General features: G+C 37.5%; 1 protein-coding gene across 1 annotated transcript in view; it reads left to right on the top strand.

The window, feature by feature from the left end:
• The window catches only part of cttnbp2 (cortactin binding protein 2), a 247,184-nt gene that overhangs the window by 163,342 nt on the left and 71,733 nt on the right, over positions 1-12,109 (top strand). Inside the window, exon 4 of the mRNA XM_039761402.1 lies at positions 5,015-6,653. Within this exon, the coding sequence (XP_039617336.1) occupies positions 5,015-6,653 (1,639 nt within the window). The remainder of the gene's footprint in view (positions 1-5,014; positions 6,654-12,109) is intronic.

Below are 12,109 nucleotides of genomic sequence, written 5' to 3'. Positions count from 1 at the left end.
CCTCAATATATCACAACCTACGCGAAATCGCAAATTTCAGGAAAGATTAACTGCCTAACAAGCCTTGTTATGTGGTGAAAACATTTGCATTTTAAGTAAAATAACCGCATTTTTATGTAGAAACAATTAATTTTATCAATAACTAGCAAAATACCCGCGCTTCGCAGTGGAGAAGTAGTGTGTTAAAGAAGCAATGAAAAAGAAAAGGAAACATTTTGAAAATAACGTAACATGATTGTCAATGCAATTGTTTTGTCACTGTTGTGAGTGATGAGTGTTGCTGTCATATATATATATATATATATATATATATATATATTTACACACACACACATAAACATATATATATACATATCTATACATATATATATATACATACACACACACATATATAAACATATATATACTGTACATATACATACATATCTACATATATACACACACAGCTATTTCGTATCAGTGCAATACGCTGCTTGTTAAAACGGATAACTCCGCTCTTACGTGCAAGTCTGCGTGGATATTATGAACTATCGTATTTGTTCAAGTTCTATTTAAATTTTAAATAGAAGGAATTTTTATTTAGTCGACAGAAATATCTTTGGTAAAAACAGACAGGAATATTATTCCTGAATAAATCAACTCAAACCTTAAACAACTTATAATATTTTGCTCTCCATAAAAATATATCCTGTCTAAATTATACAAGTTAAAAATAAAGTAAACATTAAAAGAACAAACATTCAAATTTCTTTACTCTTATGTAATTTTATATTTTATAAAAAATAAACTTAGATTTTAAATATCCCAAAAGATTTTGCTCTCCATAAAAATATATCCTGTCAAAATTATACAAATTCAAATATGAACATGCTGCATAACCAAACCTGGAAATATAAATAAAATGTGTTCCTTTCAGCAATAACAAATCAAATCATTCAGTTGTCTTTGCTCATATGTCATTTTAAAGCTGGACGCCTGGCATCTTTTTTTGGCCATAGGTTCGTTTCTGTTTGGTGTGAGGTTCTGTGTTGTGGAGATTCTCAGGATTGATTGCAGGTGCTCATCAGTGAGGCGACTCCTGTGTGCTATTTTGTTAGTCTTTATCACTGAGAAGAGCTTCTCACACAGATATGTGCTACCAAACATGCACAAGGTTCGAGCCGCATGTAGACGGACTTTTTTTGTTCTTCAAAGTCACCAAAGCGCCGTGCAAACTCAGTGCGCTCAGTTTATCAGCAAAGTGCGTATTTGGGAACACCGTAGTGACGACTTGGTTTAACATTACTTGGTAACAGGGAAAGTGGGGCAAGTGGTTGTGTCTCCCATAAAAGCAGCCTCAATTGAAATCACTTTGTGCTTGTGCACGGGTAAAAACGTCCGCTGAAGTGTCAGATTCTTATTTAATTCTTCTGCTTTCTGTATCTTCTGCATTGCATTCAGGTCTTTCAGGTTACCCTGATGTTTTGTCTTATAGTGCCGTCTTAGATTAAATTCTGTAATTACAGCCACAATAGCTCCACAAATGAGACACACGGGTTCAGTAAACATATACTCAGCCTCCCATCGGTTTTTAAAGGCTCTATTTTCAGAATCAACTTTTCTCTTCAGCATCGTGTGAGCTAGCGTTGCATTATGGGATCTGTAGTTTATTGTGTTACCAGCGCTTCATATACCCGGGCTTTAATAACAATAATACAGTATATAAAATGATCTCGCAGCCCTTGAGTTTGACACATATGGACTAAATAGAACTTGAAAAGATATATTTTTTCAAATGTGATCGCGCAATTCAGATAGAGTTGACGCACACTACAGCCTGCATGCCTCAATTAGTCATCCTCCCCTTGCCCTTACTTTTTTACCGTTCATCTAATGAATACACTGAGTATGGTTTTACCAAAACAATCATTGATGGCGAATAAAGTATCCATTATTCGAGTATGTAGATCGGGTTATATATATATACATATATATATACCCGCGTATCAGGAGAAGTAGTGTGTTAAAAAAGCTAGAAAATGAAAAGGGAACATTTTAAAAATAACGTAACATGACTGTCAATATACAGTATTTGTTTTGTGAGTGTTACTGAGTGTTGCGGTCATCAAGGATTTGATTATCATTATTTCTTTCAATCAGGCTCGTATTTGTAGGATGTGTTGTGTTCAAGTTACATTCCGTGTTTGTCAATCGTTGTAAAGATGACAGGTTTCATTCATTGATTCGTTTCTTACTGCATCAATAAACAGCTCGTCTTCTTCTTTATCTGAGACCTGACACACTGCATGCACGGGTTTTTTTTACACTGTCTTCCTTTAGCGGGACATTGACTTTTTCCAACGTGTGCTTTGTTTCCGCAGTAGTTGGATTTATGAATATGCTTGTATGTATGAGACGCTTCATATTTTTGCTGCCTTTTCAATTGTGTAATTCGGTTTTTGTTCAGCGCTCTTTGGAACTGTTGCCTTTTATCTGTGCACTGCGTCAGTTCACGTGAGCCACTCAGTGTACATGCATCGAAGGTTCCCAGCTGTGCTGATGTAATCTCCTGCTATGTCCATGGCTGTATTTAATGTTACCTTAGTCCTGGCACTTAAAACTTTCTCTCGCAGTTTTGCTGAGTTTGTGTCAAACACCACCCTGACCATCTCATCTTCCTCTCCATAAGCACAGTCCTTCACCCGTGAATATTTACCCGTGGCAGTTTGCTATTGGATTGCCGCTGACGGACGGCCTTATATGGGCAGGCACTAAATTACAAACGCCAGCGGCAGCCTGTCTATGAACTTAATTTAAAGTGTAGGTTTACATCGTGCTTTGTTTCCGAAGTAGCAGAACTCATGAATATGGTTGTATATGTCACTCGCTCGCTTCTTATTGTTTCGCTGCCTTCTCAATTATATAATGCATGTTTTCTTGAGCGCTTTTTTGAGGTCTTCCTGGTTTTCTATGTACTGCGTGATTACGTGGGAGGCGTGATGATGTCACACGAAACTCCGCCCCCACGGCGTTGAAGCTCATCTCCATTACAGTAAATGGAGAAAAACTGCTTCCAGTTATGACCATTACGCGTAGAATTTCGATATAAAACCTGCCCAACTTTTGTAAGGAAGCTGTAAGGAATGAACCTGCCAAATTTCAGCCTTCCACCCACACGGGAAGTTGGAGAATTAGTGATGAGTCAGTGAGTGAGTGAGTGAGTGAGTCAGTGAGTGAGTGAGTGAGTGAGGGCTTTGCCTTTTATTAGTATAGATATATAAAAGTTATCGATTATAATGAAAAAATCATCAGATTACATCGTAATGTCGGCATGAAAAAAATGACCGCATCTCCAAGCGTGTAAATAGTAGGGTAAAATACTTATGTAAGACCGTAAGAGCGCTTCACCTTTGAAAAATCAGCCATCATTTTGTAAACATTATTGAAGACCAATCTGAGACATGAAGAACATGCCTAAGTAGACTGTTTCCTCACGAAGTACGTACCCAAATGTTTAAAATTTGAACGTAGTGGTAAAAATGTGCCCCGCACAGCACATATAATTCTTTTTTCCTCAGAAAATTGCACTTGTCTGCGGACAACTGAAACCAGAAAAACACGCTTGTCTGACTGTCAATTTACCCGTGTCGGACAAGTCGGGCATTGGATTTCCGCATCCCTGAATGTACATGTTTGTTCCAAATTGGTTCTTTACCATTGTCATCAAAGACATGGGTTGACTGGCACCTTGGCCGTAGTGGATGGTTTCTTACCTGGCCAGAAAGCCATGATATAGGAAGGACATGGATGGACGGGCATTCCCAACCGGAGTGGTTAGTGGTATCTTTCCCGTTCAGGAGTCCATTATGAGTGAAGGTCAGAGGGCAACTGCCTCCTGAGGCTTTGTTTTCCCCCAGTACGCTGGGTGACAGTGTCCAACTGATATGGCTCCCATTTGGACACACGCAGAGCTGCATGGCATTTATAGTTTTGCTACGCAGCCCTGATGGGGTCCTCAGGTGCCTCTAGAGGAAGCTGTTGAGAGCAGGCTCCCCTATTATGGATAAGTTTCACCAGACCCAGAAGGGCTTCAGAGTGGTAATCCTGCTACACCGAATGTACTCCAGGATTTATATAGAAAAACAGCCACTCTGCTTCATCCAGCAGAGTCAAAAGGAGATGGGCAAGGCTTTCTCAGACAAGAGGGCCGGTGGAAAAGGAAGGAAAAGAAACTGTGACTGATTTGTCAGGTGATAAAAACCTGTAGAAGGTAATTTGTTTGAATGAAGCTTTTTTCATTGAACCCCTTTCTGAGTGGTTTGGTTGTGTCTGAATGTTTGGGATGCAGGTGAGCCCCCCTACAGGTCACACCATCTTATTTTGAAAGTGTCTTTTTATGCATATACAAATTTATTTTTTCAAATGTGTCATTTTAGATTTATGATTTAAATTTTGTAGTGCACTCATGTGTTTGAGATGTTTAGAATTTTTATATATGCGGGTATAGTGTATAATATATGTTAGTTTAACACTAAATTGGAAAATAAAAATATGTAAAATGTTATGTATAAAACATAAAACATTTTTGATTTTTGATCATTTTTATTGTTATGACGTTGTGATATGGAACAGAGTGGCAAGAGGCTCAATCTTAATCCTATCCTGGTCATTGTCTGTTTGGAGTTTGCTTGTCCTGCTGTAGATTTTTCTCTAGGTGCTTAAGTTTTCCTTCCACATCCTAAAAACATGTATTTTGGGTTAATTTGTGACTCTATATTGTCCCGATATGAAAGTGTCTCTGAATGTACCCTGACCACAGAGTGTTTCTAGTCACATGACACTGAACTGGGAGGGTTTGAAAATGGACAGATAGATGTCCAGAATATATCTGAAATTACTAATAGAGAAGGACAGTATGGTTTTATGATGATGACCGTAAACATGATCTGATTATTTGAATAAAGACTAGTATTGTTTTTTTTGCTTTCAGTTTCTGTTGAAGTCAATTTACCACTTTGTCTGTTTATTTCATTAGCTTGAGGAGGAAAAATCCCAGTTGCTAAGTCTGGAGCAAGAACATAAGAAGCTATCAGCCCAGCTGAAAGATGAACAGGAAAAGAACAAGCAGATTGTTATGATGCTGGTTAAGGAGTGTAAACATTTGGCTACCAAAATAGTTGAGGAGAGTCAAAAGTTTGATGAACTCTCTGCTAAACTCGAGGAAGAAACAAAGAAAGCAAACCAACTTGAAGAAGAATTGGCAGCTGAGAAGAAAAAGGGCCAGCAGATGGAGGCACAGATGGAGAAGCAACTCTCTGACTTTGACACAGAAAGAGAACAGCTTAGGGCACGGCTTGGTCGGGAAGAAACACGAGTGGCAGACCTCAAGGTGGAGAGTGAGAATCTTCTAAAGGAAATGGAACAACTACGGTCTGAAAACGATAGCAAACAAGACCTCCCTGACAGCCAGACGAGCAAAACAAGAACCTTCACTTCCATTAGTATTGGAACAGATGTAATTAACTTGCGATCAACCTCTTGCCAAACAGACATGAGTTTATCCACAGAACAGAGTATAGACGGTTTGAAAAAGTCACCACTTACAATACCTGTTAAACCTTCCAGCATGAATTACAGCAATACAGGACACCTTAAAGGAGCAGTAACTGGAAATATTGCAGCAACAAGACCAACTGATAAAGCTGCTCCCTATAGCAGTTCAGGATCCCTTTCTGCACAAACTGAGAATGGACCTTCAGGAGGCGGCCCTGAGATACACAGTGGCACCACTCAGTCCCCATCCAATCCTGTTTATCCGTCACCTTCGTCTTCAGGAATATCCTCGCCTAATTTTCCGCCAGCTCCATCTGTGCACAGTTTACATTCATCTGCCAGTTTGCACCAAGGTGTTAGTACCAGGGTACAGGCAGCACGATTTCGATTCCAGTCATCGCCTACTGAACATGACCAAAATGGAATAACCACACAGAGCCCCCCATCCAGAGATTTGTCACCCACAAACCGTGATAATTTTGCTGCTAAACAGCAAGCCCGCCACACTGTAACGCAAGTTCTTTCAAGGTTTACAAGTCCTCAAACTGCCAATACTTTGCGACCTTGCTTACCTCATTCTGCTTCTGAAGGAGGACCATTTCCTGGCCGCTTAGGTCATCAACAGATTGGTTTAAAATCTCCAAATGTGGCAAGAATTGACCGAGGCAATCCACCTCCTATCCCCCCAAAAAAGCCTGGTCTTTCACAAACTCCATCCCCACCGCACCCACCCATTAAAATGGTGTCTGATGGAAGTCGATCCTCAAGTACTGGTTTGGCTGTTCCTTCTAAATCCATAACCCCTCCTTCCAGTTCACCACAAGGAAATCGCCTATTAAATGAAGAAACTCTGCATAAATCTACTTCTCCCCAGCTTCCACCCAAACCAGCCATCGATATTCCAGGGGCTGGTGGAAGCTGTCCCGTCCCAGCCTTGACTGCATCACAGGTGGGTGCTTGGCCCACCTCCTCCCCAAGGCTGCACCAGTCCGCATGCTCAGAGTGTCCCTTTGTCGCTCCCACGTCCACCTCCACCATTGCCTGTAGCTCCTCCATAAACTCTGTTAGTCCCTCATCCTGTAGCCCATGTGATAAAGACAGCCCACTGGTAACAGCCTCAGGTAAAATTAATAAACTGTGCTGCCAGAATTGTCATCCTGCTGGGATGCAGCTTTTCTTATCAAAAGATTTCTACATCCTTTGTGTTTTAATGTTAATCAATGATTTGTTTGGCTTTAATGGCTTAGGCTGCTGGCTGTAGATAAAAGTGATGAGTTTGTAATTTCTTTGATTCTTGCTGTTTCAAACACATTCCATTTCAGAAACAAAAAAAGACTTTTGTTTCTGGAATGTAAAATAACAGATAAAAAAAATCTAATTTTATAATTTAAAGCAAATGAACTGACCTTTAGTTGAAAAGCTGCATCCAGTAATTCTAATCATTTAAAAATTCTAAGACATTGCTTTCTTTTGTCATAAATGCTTTTAAAATAAATAAAAAGAACATTACGGCATATGCTGAGAGAGGTTAACTTTAACAAAATTAGAGCCTTGAATGCAACTTCTTCATAAAAGCCTCTTCTTTCTTTCCCATTTGGGAGGTTTGTCTCTTTGCTTCCATATGATTCCTCTCTCTCTTTTAAAAGTAATTATTTTATATGCCTTTGTATGAATAAAGCAACACTGCTTATGCCTTGCTGAGGCTTTTCCTAGTAAGAGTTTGAAAGACCTGATTAGATCCTCCATATAACAAACTCTGTTCTCTGAAGCTGATGCCAGGAGCTGTGATCTTTCCCTTTACCATTTATCACTGCATGTTCTGCTAGTTTCAGTGAAAGTTTTCATCTTTCCTGCTCTCTCTCTCTTGTTCTTGCTTGGATGAACTCTTTTTCTCTGTACTACTTAATGCTATAATGGCTAATTTAGCAATTGTCCTAAATACAGTTTTTAATTGAATAGCTACTGCATCATTAAAATGTTGTAAAGTCCAGTGTTAAAATGGTGTACATAAAGGTTTCAAAATTACTGTGTAATGTGCTGCAGCTAACTCTTGAAGTGTTTATATTATTAACTACCCCATCACATTTTCAAACTGTGATTGGTATTTATTATATTTTGAAAAGCCTTTTTGAATTCATTTATGATTTATTTACAATCTTTGTTGGAGTCGAGTACTTCAAGCCCTGCACTGTGATGAAATGAAATCAGCATCAACCAAAGGGGGATTTAACAAAAGGTGCTTCTGTTCTTCCCAAAAAGGACGTTTCTCTTGTGTTAAAAGACACCTTCAAGCTGTAGATAGATCAGTATGTAGTGTTTTTCAGTACATATTTACGCCCAGGAATTATAGTTAGCATTGGTTGCTTGGTTGCAGGAAAGGATGGATTTTGTATTTCAAAGTTAGCAAAGCCTCTCTCTTATGCCAGGTGTCATTTGTGCATGTCATACTTCTTCATGCTCTGACAGTTCATTAGTCAAAACATAGCTTGTATCTAAGCATACAAGAACAGAGGAAATGCTGTGCTAACTTAACCTAGGACAATTGCAAAGTGTTTCTTAATTTATAATTCTTATTATTATCCTTTGGGTCATCTTCCAAAACTTAACATGTGCATTTAGGGATGGGACTATAAAAAATTAGCCTAGTAATGCAGCACTGTTGAATATTCTACCGATCTGCACAAATTATCAATAGTCAGAACAATACTATACGTGACTTGAGCCCTGCTGTTACCAGTGACATTAAAGCATGCACCTTATAGATGATATCTATCAAAATGCTTATTTCAAAACCATAACCCTGATTCTTATTCAGAATGTATTGTTTTACAAAAACATAATTTAAGGTTCATAGCTAATTACATCTAGCTAATTCAATATTTTCTTGATAGCAGGTAAATAAATTATTATGGTCAGTAAGGAGCAGTCAGAAAGCAAATGGTGGACTGTGTGGATTTCACGAGGCAAAGTGTGTTTGAGCTTCAGTTTTATTCACAGTATTAAACAAGCACAAGATTAGTCTTAAATGTATGTGCTTGTGTCTCTTCACTCAGAATGAAAACGTTATAGGTATTAAATGAGCTGGGAGGTTCTTTCTGAGTTTATTTTAGTTTAAAAGAATATTCTTGTTTTCAACTATGCAAATGTGTTTCAAAATATTTGTTAAATTACAGATTTTCTTTGAGCTTTTTTGAACATAAATGTTAAATCAAGCTGTTATTTAATCTGTCTTAATTTTTTTTTACATATTGAATAGTGTACCTTTTGGTGGCATTTAGTTTATAAATTGAAAATGTCCTAAAGGATATATTTTATTAGAATATTACAAGTTGTCAATTTTGATACTGATGTTCTAGTCTATTTCTTAAGCTTTTTAACTTAACTGTTTGAGGGCTGAATATTTTTTCCAAAAAACTCAGTTTTCTGAAACGCACACAATGCACTAATTTCACACATAAATCAACATAAAATGTCTGTTGCTACGTGCTGTGACTGCTGTTGGCACCTGTTGGGCATCTCTGGCAGCAGTGACTGCGCAGGGACGGCTTGATGGCCAGCAGGAATGCACAGCGGGCTGGCTACCTCTCTGTCTTCGCATGGCAGATGGGCTACGGTGTCTGTCTCAGTGTGACGCAATATGGTTTGTACTTCTTGTCATCATAATTGGTGGTCCTCCTAGGCGAACACTGCTGTAAGCATATCAGCTACAAGAACATGTTCAGCACCATGATCAGGTGGGGACCAATAGGCTGATGCTGGTATGTCACTTTTGTTTACGATATCCATCTCCAGATCACTTGCATCAAACTCGGAGTCTGAAAAGTCAGATTGCGATTCAGCGATAATACGTAAAACGTCCATGGAGTATTTTGCTCTGCACATCTGCTTTAGTTTCGCCAGATGTTGAAGCCATTTCAGAGGACGTTTGCTCTTCACTACTCATGAGGTCAAATCAACAAAGCTTTGTAACTTTCCTTTAAGCAAAGAGAGTTAAACTAAAAAGTAAGGGCGAGTTTTGTTGCAGTTTTCAGCCGATTACCGTCTTCTATACCCCTGAATTTCGACAAAAGTCAACATCAGCCCTGAAAGAGTTAAATAAGTCAAATCATACCTTTCTTTTAATGTTTATTTCTTTTGCTTTATATTTTGCCTTAAGCATTGATTATTATGGGAGCAGAGCAAGAGTCTTCCCATCTCATAACCCTTAAGTCCAATTCAGGTGATCTTGTTCATAAGACATTTGAATGTTCACTCTTTTTGTTTCTGTTATCGATACAAGTTTCCTTTCACATTATGGTTAACAGACATGCTAATATGTTGACTCTCTGCTGTGTATATGCACTTCTAGGGCATTATTTGAGGGTAGCCTGCTTTACCCCTATTGCTGATTGGATAGTCCCCTGTAATCTGTCAAAATGATTGGATAAATATTTAGTATTTTTATAATTGCAGCTACATCATGACTTAAACCTGAAAGGTTCTTACTAGTGTGGAATACTGATGTTGTTTATTTATTTTAGCATCAGTACCATTGCCCTATGTTTATCCATCAATTTTTTGTATTCATGTGTGGGAAGAAGGGGCCAAACCTTTTATGGAAAACTTGTTTATAAATGAAGAACCAACCCTGGAGAAGATCCCAGTGCATCACTGGAAACACACGTTCACACACATCACTAATGTAAAAAAAAAATACATATTTTCAAAAGACATGACCAACACTTTTTTGAGCAAATGTTTTAAATTCCATTAGCTTTTTTTGACAAACCTGAATATTCATTAAATATTAAATCTAGCATTCACGTGTGAATAACTAAACAAAGCATTGCAACGTGAGCAAAATTAGCTCATGTGCAATAGTTTCATTTTATCAAAACCAGGCAAAAAATTATATTTTCAGGCAATATTAACAGTTTTTATTTGTACTCAGAATAATCTCGACTTGATTATGTTGGACAAAGTTTGTCTCGCATTATGTGCTATGGATGATTTTTCCCAGTTTATTAGAAGGTACTGAATACTTCTCATTTTAAAGGAATTGATTTATTGTTGCAAGAGCACCATAAGTAGATTTTTGAAGGTATAGTGCAACATCTGTTTATACATTTTAAATTGACAGTGTTTCTATTCTGTGTTTAACTAACTGTACTATAAAAGTTGAAGTTTGAATGGTCATTGGAGTATGAGCTTAGGTTTTTTCATTAAATAGACTTATCTGATTTAAAAGATTTCTAGACAGATTTATAGCTAATTCCTTTTTTAATTTGTGTATATATTGTTTATAAATAAGTTAAAATCATTCAGTAGAAAAAAAAGATTCGTATTGAGCATCTAAAGAGAAAAAAATAAAGCTTTCTTAACAGTTCATGTACAGCATTTCAGTCCAAGAGTGAGACTAATAGAATGTACTGAAGTAAAAAGTACACTTTGAGTTTGAAAGTCGGTTTTTGTTTTACGTTTAAAATTTCAAATTACTATTCATCGCCTCAGCCCTACCGTAAAGATTTTGTGCATTGAACACACAGGTAATTTACAATCACTAAGACTTTTTTACAGATACTATGAGAAAGTGGCATTGGGAATACCCATGATGCCCTCGTCCAGGCAGCAAGTCAGCATTGTGTCATGTGGCAGAGTACAGTGAGTATGGCTACTACGTGATGGTGGGAATACCTGTTGGCACCTGTAGATTGTCCCCAGACAAACCAGCAGCCTATTGGAACACAATATAGAAGAATGAAAAATGCTCTTTGGCTGTCTTCTAAATCCTCGAGTCTTCACCTTCGCAAGGCTGCAGTGTAGTTGTGTGTACAGTGCTGCACAAGTATTGCAGTGACAGCAGAAGTGCTCTTCCTAGTGACATTGAAGAAGAACGTGGAAAATGTCAAAATTCCAGATATTAGAGCAGTGGGTATATTTCAGTCTGATGTAAAGGGTTGGCACCCCATCATCATTACCGTTTTTACATAATTTTATATACTTTTTTACCAGTTTATAATCAAAAGACTTTAGTTTAATTTCATTGTACTTTTTCCCTATATATTTAAGAAATAAATACACCATGCCTAGCCCAAGGGAGTGTGGCAGTTTTTAAATACATAATTGAATTCATTTACTCATCTTTATTTAAGAAATCTGTACAAATTCACAGATTATATAAATTAAATATCTACACAAACAATGTACAGATTGCCTCCAGGGTACCTAGTTCATAGGCAAGAGAAAGCATTTATAGGCAATAGCATTGGCATTCCAGGGGTCAATACACAAAGTTTGCTGTAGGACTGCCTATTGTAGGAGACATCATCAGATGTTTGTGATCAGTAATATTAAAGTTTAATTTAACATTGTTCAAAATTCAAAATTGATTTAAAATTTAAAATTGATAGATAACTAATGGTGCTGGCTTTTTCTAAAAAGTTTTCGACTTGACTAATAATGTAATGTACTGTAATCATTTTACTTCAGATTTGTTATCACATAAACAAAGTATGCTTGACCGAATGTAACATGTGGCAGTAATCCTGCTTGGTGGGATTTATTTGATATTGTCAGGTGTTTATTGTTTCTGGCTCCA

The sequence above is a fragment of the Polypterus senegalus genome, chromosome 8 (genome assembly GCF_016835505.1).
Source record: "Polypterus senegalus isolate Bchr_013 chromosome 8, ASM1683550v1, whole genome shotgun sequence".
Lineage (NCBI taxonomy): Eukaryota > Metazoa > Chordata > Cladistia > Polypteriformes > Polypteridae > Polypterus > Polypterus senegalus.
This window is presented reverse-complemented; position numbering and strand designations above follow the sequence as displayed.